General features: G+C 36.2%; 1 protein-coding gene across 1 annotated transcript; it reads left to right on the top strand.

Annotated features, from left to right (window-relative positions):
- Positions 1-9032: 9032 nt before the first annotated feature.
- On the top strand, positions 9033-12987 carry tspan10 (tetraspanin 10; the record flags this gene model as incomplete). The annotated part of the gene is made up of 3 exons (XM_081361768.1): positions 9033-9139; positions 10217-10842; positions 12657-12987. The coding sequence occupies exons 1-3, from the start codon at positions 9047-9049 to the stop codon at positions 12985-12987; spliced, it is 1050 nt and encodes a 349-aa protein (XP_081217894.1). The 5' UTR covers positions 9033-9046.
- Positions 12988-17082: the final 4095 nt, after the last annotated feature.

The raw sequence follows: 17082 nt of genomic DNA, 5'->3' as shown, positions 1-17082 counted from the left end.
TTTGAACGACATAAGGATGAGAAAATGACAGAATTTTTGGGTGAACTGTCCGTTTAAGACTGATCACTTGATTTAGCAAACACCACTATTTAAAGCTCTGTTTAAACAGATGTCCTCTTTGCAAATGATTTCTTTCAACCACAAATTGCTTCTCTTTATGGCTAAGGAGCTCATATTTACTATCTTCCAGACACTAGCCAAACAGAATCGAGGATCTCCCTCGTCCAGACCTTTTCCAGTCACTGTGACTGAGGGGACGATAGTTATCAGCATAACTCTTGCCGCATCGCTTCCAGATCTGGGATCAACGCCAGCGGAGAAGTGTTTGATATCACAGCATTCCTGCCCCTCCCTGTAAAGGTCTGCTCAACATCTGGACCTGACGGATCATGGAAGCGACACCAACACACAAGCAGAACCTGCATTTGCTGACATTCTGTAGTAAAATAACATCTTTAGCAGGCTGTAATCGGGAAGAATGAAATATTTCATCATAATCTGGCCTGGCGAAAAAGTATGCAGGGGAGGAAAAGGAAAAACATGCTTCAACAGCAGATGATCCCTTTGTAAGGATTACGGCGGCTTTGTTTCTTTGATATCAGTTATCCTTCTTGAGTGTGTTCAGTTAGCTTTCACGTAGGCTAGTTTTTATTTATTAAATTTGCACATTTCTGACTTAAGTTTTAATAATAGTATCAGGGCTGTAAACTTTTTAGCTTAGCTTGGAGAGAGAATTATGGATGGGGAGGGAGGGTTACATGGACATGATACATTTCAGTAAGCTGTACTGTATCTTTCAGTATACCTTCTGATGTTCATTCATTTTTATTGGGTGCTATAGTAATAAAGAAGTCATGGCACATTAAGAGCGCCAAAGCGTTATGTAGCCTATTATTTGAATTTTATAATAAAATTGACAGTCCCCGTTTACACCTGCATTTAGCATCGTCCACTTGTGATCCGATCGACAAAACCGCACCTTAATACAAGGTGTACACATGGGGCCTTTGTTTCATATAAAAAGTAACCTTCTCTTCCTTGTCTGTCGGTGCATTGTACTTGTACACTGTCAGAAATAGGCGTACAGTAGGAGTCCATTTCTGTCCCCCAAGGTACAATCTACACTAACGTACCCCATAGGGTTTATTATTGGACCTCAAGGTACATATATACCTTTTAGAGGGTCAAAAAGCATTAAAAACTACCTATATGTACCGTTTCTTTTAAAGGTTAAGGTACAATATTGTACCCTTGAGGGTACAGCCCCAGTGACAAGCCATTGTACCCCTAAAGGCCCTACTGTTATTTTCTGAGAGTGTATGTGTCGCCTTTGCTCCGCAATGTTTTTTCACTCCATGAGAAAATGGATGTGTAGCGTGAAAACAGTGTCAAATGCGCGAGTCACAATACAGATAGCCTAAACAATAATGACACAGACGAACATTGGAATCAGCTGAACCTGCCCGAGTTTAAAAAAAGTGCGCTTATAATAAACAAAACGTTATCGTCAGTTGGTGTGGACGACAATATATCATTAGCCTATAATTATAGTAATTGTTAAAGGGATCGTCCACCCAAAATATGTATTTATGTCATTATGTCATAATTTACTCACCTTCATATCATTCTAAACCTGTATGACTTTCTTTCTTCTGAGAAAAAAATAAAAAATGGCAGTGTTTTTTTTTTTTTTTAGCATACAATGAAACTGAATGGGGATTAATGTTGTTTTGGACACCATTGACTTTCATTCTAAAAAAAAGAAAAGTTGCAACTATCCCTTTAAGACCGTAACTGTCCTGCACCTGTTGTTCAGAAAATACTTTTGGAAAAATGAAAACCGATCATAGTAAAGCAATTCCCATTATATCCAAGGATTTCCAAAACAGTTCCATATGTGCTTTGTGGGTGTTTTTGATGGGAGTGCTCTTTTTCCCAAAAGCCGTGATAACTTGACTTCATTGTGCACAGAAATCATGTGACATTACTTAACCGTTTCAAACGAGAAGCGAAAATAGATGCTCTGGATCATATTTCGTGGACCCTTGTGAGAATGTGAATGTTCCTCATTGAACTTTTGAGCTTTCATTACATAAACTGCATGTTCTGAAAGTGTGCAGAAATGATCTGGCCAAGGCAATTCCCAAGAGTCATGAAAGCATTACGTAATTCAGCATTTGCAACAAATAACAGCTTGGCTTCGCCTCTTTCCGTATCAGTATTAACTCATTCATCAACATGACAATGCCAGATCGAGTGCAGAAAAAAACACACTACTGCATGTTCCCAGAATCAATCACATGCATCTCCAGTGTTTGTGAGAACTGTGAGGTGTGACAAACATCAAAGATCCAAACAGCTTTGAGTAATTTTGAAGGACATAGGACTCAGAAACATTGACATTTTAAGTAGGCCTATGTTATTTCCATTAATGTAAAACTTAGCTGAAAAATGTGTACTTTAAGTGTTGCTCGCCAATGCAAAATTTCTGCCATGATGCCAGAGCATTGCTATTGTCAAGTTCTGAGATTGTTCTTGATCTGTTGCACAAAGCAGGTTTCAGTTTCTACCCAGGTATGTTCAAGATTAGTTTGAGCAAACTCTGGTTTTTCAGGCTCAAGAAGGAGGATTGGTTTCATGGCCATGGTAACTTCTGCTACACGGCTAACCAGCTCTGGAGCAGGATTTATTCTGGGTTAGAGATTGCAGACCAAAATTCGACAAATCAGCTTTGAGTAAAGATGCAATAAAGCCACTCCCCTAACTCTCACTCCAAGCAGTTTATAATGAAAACATTTTAGAGACAAAATTGCTAATCATTTGTTGCTAATTATTTATATTATATGAATTATAATTATGTTTAATATATATAATATATTCAGTTATTCTATTAATCGACAGTAAACTTTGCTTTTAAATTAAAATAAATATAATACAGGCATCAATATATAAAGCTTTAAAACAGATTAAGCGTATGTGTATTCTTCTGAGCTCTTTGTGAAACTATAAATTATTAGGCCTATTTGCTTGCTTCACATGCATTGATATATTCAGATTTTTTTTCTTTCTGCTGCCTGAATCTGATCTAAACCAGGTTGGATTTTTATGGATTTGTCAACTCCAAACCTGCTCTGAAACTCAGAGTTTGTTCAACTAACTTTATGCAACGGGCCTCTGTTCTGTTCATGCCTGTGTTTCTAGGTTGGTTTTTCAGTTAGTTAATTACCGTAGTTAAACGGACTGTTTAGTTTGATCCAATTTCCCATGATCCCGTTTCTTTATTGGTTGTCTAGGTTACATATGGTTTGAAGAAGTTGTCACAGGTGTTTCACGTTTCTTTGATTGGTTTGTTCTGTCTATTTAAGCCCTGTGTTTCAGTTTGTTGTCAGTTCTACTTTGTGTTATGTTTGGTTGTTCAGTTATTGTTTTCTAGTGCCCTGAGTTCTTTGTTTTAATAAAAGTTAAACTGCTGCGTGACTGCTATGCAGTTGCTATTCTGGATGAAGAGTCCATCAAGTCTCTTCGATATCCAGCTGCTATGTCTCAGGGACTCTTTTCCAGGGATTCACTATTGCTCAAACACATGGAAATATCCTCAACCGCTTCAGAAAAGCTTTTATAAAGTGTTATTGACAGATAAAATGAACTTATATGGACCAGAAAGAGAATAAGATTCATTATGCAGAACGTATAGCGGCATCCACAAATCCCACAGCAAGAACAAATTACATAGACTGGACAAGAGTGCAATGGAGCTTTCAGGTTTTCCCCTAAACAACAAAAAATAGTAATCTCATAAATTCTGCAGAATAGCTCTAAGGACTAGTCTTTGTGCATGCACCAGGCCTAATGCAATACTAAAAGCAATACTAAATACAAAACCCCCTCAGATTCATACAAGGTCAGTCTTGAGAAATTTATAAAACAGAAAGCGAGGGGTATAGTTGAATTTCCAAATGTTTTGAAAGAGATCCTCTATAAACAAACAGGCTCTGCTAATCCAATAGAATCCTGTCAAAGTGAGAATGCAGGAGAGATGAATGAGTTCAGGAAAATAACTGGATGCACTCCAGGAACGCAGTATTTCTGCAACAGATGTAATGAGATTAGAGATTAGAAGATTTGATTGTTATAGAAAATCTCAATCTGCATTATAATGGTGAAAGAAAGAAAAAAAATCACCTTTCTCCTTTGAAAGTTTTTTAACCAAAACAACTTACATATTACAGTAAATGTTTTGCCATGGATGGACGGATAGATGTATGGACGTATGGATGGACGGACGGACAGATGGATGGATGGAAGGATGGATGGATGGATAGATGGATAGATAGATAGACTGATAGACTAATGGAAGGATGGATGGATAGATAGATATTTCATAGAAGTCCAGGCTTTATGCTTCATTTTCTATTTGCAAAACATATTTTCTTTTGTTTTTCTTTAAATTGCTGGGGTGAAATATAACCTGGACATGTCTTCATGAGATTGATTTTCAAATGTTATGGACTTATGCAACTTTGTGGACATTCTGGTTATAAATTCCTCCCGGAGGTCTCAACCTGTCTGGGCAAAAAGCATCAGTACAGCTCACGGATGTAATTTAACATGAAACAGTCAAAGCTTTGACAACAAAGCCACAGAGGAAGCACAAATGGGAATAGGAAGGAAGCTCTAGATTTACGTTTATTCAATTTTAAGGGAGACCACAATTTTGGCCCTTAAAATACCTGATATCTGTAAATTCTTGAATACAACCTGTCAAATCTGTTGTCCAGCAAATGCTACTAAAAATGATTAGAGTTAAACCAGAACACAGGTTAAGGTTCTACCTCTGACCCAGCTGAAGCTCTGGATCGTGAATCTGGGCTCAGGTCCTGGACTAATTAACAGCCATGAGCTTTGATCCAATGCACAGGCCTGGCCAGCAGCGCTCTGCAGAACAGGCCAGCGTGGACTTATGGAAATAATGACACCACACTGAGATCCGGGTGCCAGAATGAAAAATCTGGCCCACTCACTTTGTTTTTCAACGACTTCTCGCTCTCTTTCTTGCCTTGTGCCATTCTCCTATACTGAGACACAGCTGTGATGGTAACACCAGTCATACACTCTAACAGTTAGTTCAACCAAAACTGAAAAAGATACTCGCCCTCATGTTGTTCCAAAACCCGTAAGACTATTATTCATCTTTGAAACACAAATGAAGATATTTTAACGAAATCTGAAAGATTACAAACCTCATTGGTTCTTGCAGATGCTCAAACGTACTTGCTTGACGCACGAGAACAAACCTCATTGATTCTTGCTGAAGCTCAAACGGGCTGCGTTACACATGACAATGAACCTCGTTGGTTCTCACACATCAAGCGAAGGCGATTGAGCTTCTGTTTACCACTACTGATGTGTGAATTGATGAATATTCATATGTGAATAAAAGCCTAAATTCAATCTGTTCAACATATAAAGCGACCGTGTCTTAAAAAAAAAAAAAAAGAACTAAACCCCTCAACCCTTTTATGTTGTATATTTCCCCTGTAAAGCAATTTCTTGATCTTTTTTAGCATCATATTTAAGGTGGTGACATCATAAAAATGACCACATGGTTCAAACAGAAGTAAGTCTTTAACAGCACTTCAATGTTTACAATTGCATTGGACTTGCAAAGCTCAACTTTTATGGGAAAAATCATAGTGATCAATATTGTTAGAGAAAAATATTGTTCTTGGCACAATGTACAAAAATACTGACTGCATATTTTTGGAGTGGTAAAACATGTTTTGAAAAGAAATGTCATGGGCTATTAAGTTTTTTCTTCCCCATCTATAAAAGTGCTTTATTGCAAGTCACAAAGAATGAAGAGACTTAGTTATGTATTCAACTTAAATGATAAATTTAATTTAGATTTAAATCAAACTAATTTGGCTATCAATTTTTTATTGTTTATCAGCTGGGGGAAAAAATCATTCTGAAAGTGATACCAACCATGTCATCATTATAGTTGTGGTGTGGACAATGATATTCATTTATATTTACAACGATTTTCAGAACTATATCGTTAGTGTGAACAGGCCTTAATAATCAGCCATCGAAAAACCCATAATTATTGCCTATTAAATGACAAAAGTATGCAAATAAATAAATGCACATGCCTGCCACATCTCTTAGGAGAAAAATGACAACAGAGAAAACAAAGATTGTGACCTGATTTCATCAGCTTTACAGCATGAGTCATAGATTCATATTAGCGGTGATGAAAAAGTGTCAAGTATAGCTCTAGATACTGTGTTTCACAGCAGTCATCACATCATAAGAAACAGTATTTTCAATATATATATATCTCCAATTAGAGAATATTTCTGGTGAAGGAGAATGTGGCAAGCCAGTGAAAAAGTGGAGGAGCAACAATCATTTTTTGTGGAAATCTTTTTAATGCCAGAAAGTAAGCAGAAGCAAGACAAATAAAGAACTTTAGAAACCGGTCAGATAAATTGAATTTGCATGTTTAAATTTGTATTGTCTGGATCGTTGGAGAGTATTTAATTTATTTTCAAAAAACTTTGCTAATTATATAGCCTACTTCTAAATAAGCATCAAAGCAACTGCAGAACTGAGGTGATGCATATGTTTTTTAAATTTATAGTCTGCACCATAGAAACTCTGATGTGTTCAGATTGGCACACAGTTTTAAGCCACAGCCAGATTTAACAGGTGGATTTCATTTATCAACATAACAATGAAGGAAAAATCATAGATTTCCACAAAAATTCCAGACTAACAGTTATTATGTCTGAGCGATAATCAATTTACTGAGAGGTAAAATGTCAAGAGAAAGAATACACTGAGGAGTGATACATATTATATAGACTATAGTTCAGATCCTCCATTATTTTTCACAGAAGGTTTGCAGTATAAAGTTTGCATAAGAACCCCGAAGTCTCTCATCCAGATCTCTAAAAGTACAACCAATAGTAATAGTGATGCTTCAAAACCTTCACAACATCAATTAGTTATCAGGGAATCTTTAAAGTGCTCCTATTATGCTATTTTGTTTGTGAATGTACTGTAAAAGGTTTACAAAGTTTTAAAGGTCAAAGTGCACAATAAATGGAGTACCGAAACAAGCTGTCAGTCATTTCATCCTTACTTCCTGCACAAATATATGTAAGTTTGTAAAAAAAAAAAGCATAATGTCTATGGACTTCATTGGCTGCCAGTGAACAATGTCTACTTTGACCCTCAAACACTGTAGTTGTAACTGAGGACTGGAAGAGTGTGGTTCATGTTGTCGACATGTCAAGTAGACGCTGTTTTCTGCACTAATTTTTTTCAAGCAAATCTACATTTCATTTCCAACAGGCTGAGCCATCTGACCAATCAGAGCAGAGTAGACCAATCACAACAGACTGAGCCATCTGACCAATCAGAGCAGAGTAGACCAATCACAACAGGCTGAGCCATCTGACCAATCAGAGCAGAGTAGACCAATCACAACAGACTGAGCCATCTGACCAATCAGAGCAGAGTAGACCAATCACAACAGGCTGAGCCATCTGACCAATCAGAGCAGAGTAGACCAATCACAACAGGCTGAGCCATCTGACCAATCAGAGCAGAGTAGACCAATCACAACAGACTGAGCCATCTGACCAATCAGAGCAGAGTAAGCTCTTGGAAATGAGTGGTTTAGAGAGACTAGATCTTTTATCGAACCATTTCGAGAGATTAAATTCTGAAAATCTGTGAGAAAAGAGGTGATATTGCAATGCATATTATGAGTTTTTTTTTTTTTTTACATTGGATACATGTACACCTAATGTAGGAGACCTCCAAAACAAAATTAGTAACTTTTAAAATATCAAAATAGGGGCATAAAATGAACTTAGATAATGCAAACGTAAGCATCAGTAAACCTCCAGACATGGCAAAGGGAGCACAGTTTTATGGAGTTTGCACAGACAGCAGTGTCTGTATGAGTAATATTTTTGGAGTCAGGTGGTGTGAGATGATTTGGCTCTGGATGGAGCAGTGAGAAGGAAAAATCTGCTCTGTTCATTCCTGGAATACCTACTGTGCTGCGCTCTCCTCTTCAAATGAAGACCCGAAGCCAAGGTCAGGAAAAGATCCAGGAGCATGGGGGAATTCTCACAGCGAGTACATCTGCACAAGCAACCACAGGAAAAGTTACGATGAGATGAATGCATGCATCACAATGATTTTATGTTTTGTTTAATTCCAGAGGACTGCAAATGTTTTCAGTAGCTGCAGGTTTCCCCTTTTCAGTGAAAAGCTAGGCTACTGCCTTTTTCCAAAAGTGATTTTCACTGAAAGTCAGTATTTTACATTTGTGGTGTATTTAAACACGAATCTTAAACAAGACATCTGTGACAAATATTATAATAGTAAAAAAACAAACAAAAAAAAACAAGTAATGTTATATTTTCATGTCATTTCAAAACCATTTGATTGAACACAAATTTGTAATTTTTATTAGTTTTTTTTGAAAAATACTTTATTTTATATTTACATTTAGCTTTAATTTCTGTTTCTATTTCAGTTTTAGTTTTAGTAATTTTAGTAGGCCCTACTTCAATTTTATTTCCATTAGTTGCCAATATTTCCAATTGTCATTCAAAGTTTTTTATTTTGTTTTAAAAATTGAAATATTTAAAGTTTAAATATTTTATTTCAGCTTCACTTCAATTAACAAACACCATTTTTAACAGTTTTAGTTAGTAACAACTGTCCCTGTGACCATAAACTCATGCATAAACTTGATTGTGCTTTTGTAAGCTTTATTATGTCAGAGTGGTGGAGCAGTGAAGCGTCTTGCTAGCGCGTTCAGTGTTTGTGAGCTGCGCACTGTCTGGTTGAGCCTTCAGGGCCGGTTGAAAAGCTGACCCTCTAATCCTCAGTACTGTGACTCTCACATGATGTTGGAATGCTGTGCCATGGCCCACTCGCACTCGCACTCGCTCCCTTCTGTCTCCTCTACCCCTCAGCCGACCAGCATCCCTCTCTGAGCACTCTTTGGTATTTGGGAGGTATGGGGCGGTTTCCGTCTTTTGGGAGATTTTTCTTTTTCTGGGAGCGGAGGAATCACTTCCAGAATGGAGAGAACAAACCTCTTATACCAAAGGTAGTGTGACTCCTTTCTGTCTATTTTCTTAAAATTGTTGTATTGCTACATTTGTCAGTTGATTGTACTTTTTTTTTTTTTTTTGCCTGCTAAATGATGTTTTAGCAGCCAATTCACAAAAGACATTATGTAAATCAAAGAGACAAAACTTATTTCTGCTCATTTAAGTAACATAACATAACTTCTGGTACAACTTATAATTTAAGTTTAAGGCAGGATTACCTCTAATACACTATTTAGCGGCAAACTGAGAGAGGGAAGAATGTTTGATTCAACTATTTGGATATAATAATTCATATTAATAACTTTAAATTATAAATAATAATAATAATTATTTTTATCATTATTATTACTTTTATTTATAATTATAAAAACAAATGCAGCAATGTATTATACTTATTTATTACCATTAATAAATGAAAAAGAAATTATCATTATTATTACACAAATAATAATAATAATAATAATTTAAATAATTAATTTTAAATAATAATTTTAACAACAATAACAAAAACAATAATAATAATAATTATTATTATTATTATTGTTTTTGTTATTGTTGTTAAAATTATTATTTAAAATGAATTATTTAAATTATTTTTATTGTTATTATTTTTATTATTTCCAAATAGTTTAATGAAACACTCTTGGTCAGTTTGGGCCAAATTTACTTAACAGTTTCAATGTATTAATAGTAATAATAAAACTAATAGTAATAATAACAACAACAGTTAGCAATAATATAGATTATTATAATTTTCATAATGTAAAATCATTAGAGTAAATTAATAATAATTAAGTTTCTATTGTTATTATAATAATAATTATTATTAATGCAATGAAACTGTAAATTTGGTCCAAACTGTCTAAGAATATTCAACTGAATAAGAGTGTTTGATTAAACTATTTGGAAATAATAGTTAATAATAACAATAACTTATTATTATTATTGGTTATTATTATGAATGCACTGAATTGAATTGAATTCACAATGGATTTCATGAATCTGGCCCAAGAGCTCTTAGGGTATTCATCTGACCAAATTCATGAACTTTCTACTTTTTATACCATCATCAGGGAGACATTAAAAAATCAGAGGGTACCTCAGCGGCCACGTATCTGGGAACGCACGACAGTTCAGGAAGTCAGACCAGCTCGAGTTTATCCTGCCATGAAGAGTCAACCAGAGCTTCGTCATGGAACGTCTTCACTTCAAGGGTTCTCAGTTCTCAGTCCAGTTGGAGCGACTATATTCTGAAGCACCTCCTCATCACGAGCAACCTGCTCTTCACTGTCCTCGGTCTGGTCACGCTAGTATTAGGCCTGTGGGGGCTGATTAACAAAGAGTCCTTTGCTCAGGAGAAGATCAGCGGTATCGGCACAGACCCCATGCTGCTCTTCACGTTTATCGGTTTGGTTCTCGCCCTGCTGAGCCTGACGGGATGCGTGGGGGTGTTGCGGGAGAACATGTGCCTTCTTCGGACCTTCTCGGCTGCTGTGCTGCTCCTTTTGGTGGCGCAGGTACTGGCGGCGGTCCTGGTTTACAGCCTGCAGGGCCAGATCGTGGAGGTTTTGCGCTCGGGTATGCTGGCCGCCATGGTGCGGTACCAGGACGACCTGGACCTGAGGTTCATCACTGATGAGATCCAGACGGGCCTGCAGTGCTGCGGGGCGGATACCTACAGAGACTGGGAAATCAATGTGTGAGTGCATGAGCAAAATGAGTGGAAATCAAGAGAGGGGCTGACATCATTACAGTTTCCAACACTGCAGTAGTCCAAAGTTAAATACACAGATTATAAAACCTAATTTGCAATAAAGAGCGTCTCCAGCATTTAATGCATTCTGGACTCATAGTTTGGAGTTGGCTTTCTTATAATTTTCCCAATCATGCTTCCAATATATTTCACTTGATCACACCACAATCCTTATTTAGCAATCCCAATTACGATTACTAACTAATTATTAACAAAGTAAGGCTCTATTGAAGGGAGTTTAAAGTTAAAGTGTGTATTATTTTCCATTTATTATCTAGCAACCATATGCAACGCACTAAAAACCCTTCAGAATCCTGAATCCTTTTGACCTGGGCTGCATGGAAAACACTCAAAATCTAGAAATCACCCAAAATACACTAAAACACCCTAAAACCCCTTAGCAACCACCTAACAACACCCTAGCATCATGGCATCAAGTTTTGCATGAACCTTTTTTAATTAGTCTAGTAAGCAACCACCTAGAAATACACTAAAAACTACTCTGAATTCCTTAGCAACCACATAGCAACACCCTTGCATCATTGCATCAAGTTTTGCATGAACCATTTTGACCTGGGCTGGTAAGCAATCATCTAGAAACCACCCAGAAATGCACTAAAATCAAATTTAGAATCACTTAGCAACTTCTTAGCAACACCCTAGCATCATGGCATCAATCATGGTTTTGCATGAACCTTTTTAACCTTTTCTAGTAAGCAACCACCCAGACCACCCTAGCAATCACACAGAAATGTACTAAAAAACACTCTTAACAACCACATAGCAACGACATAGCATCATAACATCAATTTTGCCCTATCCCAAATGGCACCCTAAACACTCACGGTCTTCCTACGCATCCACACTACTGTGAAGTAATGACGCTTTGACTGTTGGGAAGAAGTCTGCTGCGGAGCTCATTTGTGACCCTGGACCACAAAACCAGTCTTATGTGTAATTTTTAAAAAATTGAGATTTATACATCATCTGAAAGCTGAATACATAATCTTTCCATTGATGTATGGTTTGTTAGGATAGGACAATATTTGGCCGAGATACAACTATTTGAAGATCTGGAATCTAAGGGTGCAAAAAAATCTAAATATTGAGAAAATCGCCTTTGAAGTTGTCCATTTCTATTGGCGATAGTGCTGCATCCATTCACAAAAATAAATGTTTTATATATTTAAGGTGGAAAATTTACAAAATATCTTCATTGAACATGATCTTTACTTAATATCCTAATGATTTTTGGCATAAAAGTAAAATCTATCATTTTGACCCATACAATGTTTTGTTGGCTATTGCCACAAATATACCTGTGCAACATAAGACTGGTTTTGTGATCCAGGGTCACATTTCAGGGCAGGCTAAGCAAACATGTGCATCAAGGGCGTATATCGACTGAATCCTAAAATGACAAATTCAACACCCTTCTGTCTCTTGGACTTCACGATCACGCATACGAGGCAGCCATTGTCAGTCCACAAGACCGTAAGTGCATATGAAGTGTGCCAATTGGGACATACAATCAAACACACAACCAAACAGAAATCACCTACAACCTATCGGTTTAGAACCGGCATGTATCACTAACAATTTCCAAAATGTAAAAGCATAGGCCTTCTTATTTTTAAATTGTGCCACAAGTGGGGGCATATATGACACTTCACCCTTGACCTAGGCTACCTTAGAACTCAAAAAGCATTGTAGCAAATTCAGTTGAGTGAGTCTCACCGGTCTCCATTTCTCTGGCACAGGTATTTCAACTGTTCGGCTCCAGGGGTCCAGGCTTGCGGAGTGCCCCCTTCATGCTGTGTGGATCCCCTAGAGAACGGGACGGTGTGGAACACCCAGTGTGGACTGGGTGCCCAACAGCTGGATGAGTTCTCCGCCCAGAGCGTCATCTTCCTGGGCGGCTGTTTGGGCAGCATCTCCCGCTGGATTGAGCACAACAGTGGAGTGATTGTCACGGTAGTCTTAATTCTGCTGGGGGTCCAGATACTCACTCTGTTCATAACGGCTCATCTGCTGCAGAAGATACGGTGGAGCAGAGCTCAGCATGATGTGTACTTACAATCACTGCAATGAATGGACTAAGATGTTTTCAATAACACAATATTGTGCCATTGGGATTCTGAACGAGCCTGGATTTAATTAATTCATTGCATCTGGCATCTGGAGAAGTTAAGCTGTTTAGTCTGGAGACAAATAGTCTTGGAATTTTATGATAGCATGTAAAATCTTAAAGGCATTAAAGGTAGGCTACTTATTGGTTTTCATAGTTTGTAAATTTTTTCATAAAATAGCCTACCTTTTCTTAGTTGGTTGTTTAAATGACCAAATCATACTCTACGCACGTACATGAACACATACACTTCTACACAAGGCTTTTGTATATAATCACATTCTTAAAGTGCAATTCATAACGTAAAACTAAGGGCCTCTAAGCCGCTCTCTATAGTGAATATTATCAGGTCAAGTTTTCTGGCCCATCCTGGACTGAAGCACAGGCTCTACTCTTCAGCACAATGGTGACCCACAAAACAGACGATACAGAAACCCTTTAATCCCAACAGAACATTAAACACTAACGATCAGCATCTACACTTATTACATTCCAGACTTTATTTCTTTCACTCAAAAGTTCTTATTGAGAACTCTTTTTTTTTTAAATTGCTTACACACTAAAATTAAAACTTTCCCACAATTAGCAAAACCTTACAGTCAAGGAGCAAAACACCAGCCTAGTTTTGCACAACTGTAAGCTTCACACTTTTTGCAAAACATTACAGAGTGATTTGCAAAACACCAAACACACTTGTATGCATTTGACACAGAAATTTATCATGATGTCATTTCCTTGCCATTTCAAAACAAAGGCTTTCAAATAAACACACCCATGAACCAATTGGTTAAACACAGCCACCAGGTGTGCACACACACTGGTGCTTACAGTTTTTTACGATTGCTATGACAGATTTTTCAATACTTTTAATAATTTTCCAAAACTATTAACACAGTTATCACTACATCCGTCTGTGTAAGCTATACTATTAACACATTTCTTGTTGCTTTAACACAAAATGCATACAATTAACACAAATTTAAAATGCTTGAACTTCTTTCACACACAAGCTCAAACAAGACCAAAACAATGGATTTTTACTGCCAAATTTACCAATGCTTTAACACTGTATGTCAGAACAGATAACACCATGTTCTAAACCTAACCTTACAGGCTAAAGTCAAGGTAAACAGCTGTTTATATTGTGAATTGAAACACAAATATATCCCCTGTATTTTATCCTATTGTTACTGAGAAACAGCTGATTGAATTATGCAAATATATGAATCACAGCTGATTCCCATCTAGGAAACACACTCAGGTGTTGAGGTTCTTTCAATCGCATGACCATATGGTATACTGTAACCGTACATTCTATAAAGCACTCTGAGATGGGTCTTTTTTTATTTAATTTCTGCAGCAAAAGACCTACAGTAAACCCAACAAAACAAAAATGTAGAGAGGCTTCAAAAGAAACTGCAGTGCAAAACACAATCTATGATCAATACAGTATACTGTCTGTTGTATAAGGGCATACCTGACACGTATACAATAATGCAGTTTCTGTAATTCCATCTGATGTTAGTATTTTTATGATTGACTAAATCTTCCAGTTGGACGGCTATGTTATTTGATTTTGAGACATGTTTGCAGTGTTTTGGTAGGCATAGTGTATTATTGTATTTAGAAAATTAGTGTTGGAGCTTAGTTTACAGTGTGTGATTTTGAGCATGAAATGAACTGTTTTGCCAATTGTGTGTTGTAGGTGTGTCGGTGCGTTATTGGTTTAGGGAATTTGTTAAAAGTATTGAAAAAAATGTCATAGCGATTGTAAAAAACTGTACTTTTCTTTGAAGGCAGAAGTAAAATTTTCTGAGGGAATGATTCTTCTATGGCATCGATGTTAAAATCAGATTGAATGCAGGTAAGGTGGGACACTTTTCATTTAGATACAGTACCTAGATGTTTATTTCTTTTTATTACTTTTGTTAACTTTAAGGTCCAACTTTAATATTTCATTTTGAATAGTTGATATGTGTTATTTGCAAGGTATACCAATAAACATTTTGAGATCATGCACTCCAGACAAATTTCTTTTCAGGTAATGTGACCCACCCCTAATTTATCAAAAATGATCCTGGATCTTAAAAACACATGATTTATTAACACATCACACAAACATATTCCACAGCATATTTAACAGACCCAAAAGCACATAGATAGGTTATGATGAGTAATACTCATCAGTTCACTCAATGCATGTTGTGTTGACATGAAATTTTATGAAATTTGAATAACAGATATCTTAATGAACTATTACAAATGGAACTACAACACATGCAACAACAAATAGGCTAACAAAAATTCAATAAGAGGAACATTTTAAATGGTAACCATATTGTACAACTTTTTTTCTGTCTGTTTTCTCTAAACACTGTAGATGAACTTAATATACTTAATATTAATATACTTAAACTTAATATTGTGTCCATATTTTAAAGCGTTATATTCTGCATCTACATTTTAATAATAATAATAATAATAATAATAATAATAATTCGTTACATTTATATAACGCTTTTCTGGGTACACTGTTAACCCTTGCTGTAAAATTCTGACAATATTATACCATTTTCCATTAAAACAGTAATATACCGTAGAAAATAAAAGTAGCCTACAGGAATATACTGTGAATTAACAGTGCTCAAAGTCGACACTCAGAGGCTGTTTTCCCAATCACACCCTATACCCTGATCCACTATTCCCTACATTAGTTCACTAATATAGTCCACTTGAATGAAAAGAAGTGAGTGAACTGAGACACTGATGAACACCTGATAATCAGAATCACTGAAGGACAGAGAATCAAGAACAGAAAAAAGAGAAACACAAAAACTACAACTGACTTCCAGCTACACTGAGTGTGAAAACAGTTTACAAACCAGTTTATGATTATTTCTTTCATACATGTACAAAAGTTCTTGTTGAGAATTAACAGAGATTTAGTTATTAATAAAATTTGTTGTCACCATGATGGAGATCAGTATTTGCTTTAGTTGGTCTCTTGTCCCTGGACTTCTTACCTTTTATCTCTCTCTGACTGCTGTAACGATGAGTTTATAAAACACATTTGTTATGGCAAGAAAAAGTCAAGAGGAAGATGATCAGGTGTTTTTGGATTTTGTGATGATGTCACAATCATCCTGGACATGTTTGATTCTCTGATCTTTTCTGTATATAATAATTAAAATTATAGTTATCTCATATATAGCATATATCTGTGAATTTACAAAATGAAATCAATATTTCTGTAATCAGGTCTTCTGAAGAATATTGTAATCATATAGTGCATTCAATTTTATTTTACTCCTGCTTGACTCAGACACACACAGATATCAACAATCAGCATATGAATCTCAACAATGGTGAAAAGTTTCATGTCGCAATGCATGCTGGGTTCCAGGATAATATAAAACTCCCAGCATGCACTGCTGCATGAATAATAATAATAATAATAAAAAAATAAATATTGCCACCATTGTTGAGATTAATGTGCTAAATTGTGATATCTCTGTGTTTCTAAAACACAGTGTAGTTCTGTTTCTCTGGTTATGCATCATGTGTTAAAAAAAAAAAAAAAGAGTCATTGTTTCTTATTGCTGCGTTTTCACAGTGGTGGTAATGTAACACTTTTGATTGAGGATTAAACTCTGAATAAGTGAGAATGAATTCCTTAGTGAATGAACAGGCAATATGATGATTTTGTCATCATAATCATTATAACTGCAGTCATTCATAAACTGTGTGCACAAGTGTGACTTGCAAAAACAGCTCAAGCAACAAAAGAAAAAATAATGTTTTAGCATCAGCATCCCAACTAAAGCAAGCACTGATCTCTATAACGGTAACTTCAAACCAAACATTGTCAATTAAACATCTCAATAACAACTTCTGTATGACAGAAATAAAGTCATACTGGTTAATAATAAGTGTAATAATGTGTAATGGCTGGAAGTCAGTCGTAGTTATTGTGTTCCTCTATTTTCTGTTCTTGTGTTTCTCTTTTCTTCAGTGATTCTGCTTACAATCACTTACATATTCCCTTAATTATCTCACTG

This window comes from Scardinius erythrophthalmus (assembly GCF_964197995.2).
Source record: "Scardinius erythrophthalmus genome assembly, chromosome: 1".
Taxonomy (NCBI): domain Eukaryota; kingdom Metazoa; phylum Chordata; class Actinopteri; order Cypriniformes; family Leuciscidae; genus Scardinius; species Scardinius erythrophthalmus.
Note: the sequence above shows the minus strand (reverse complement) of the source record. Positions and strands in the feature narration are given on the sequence as shown.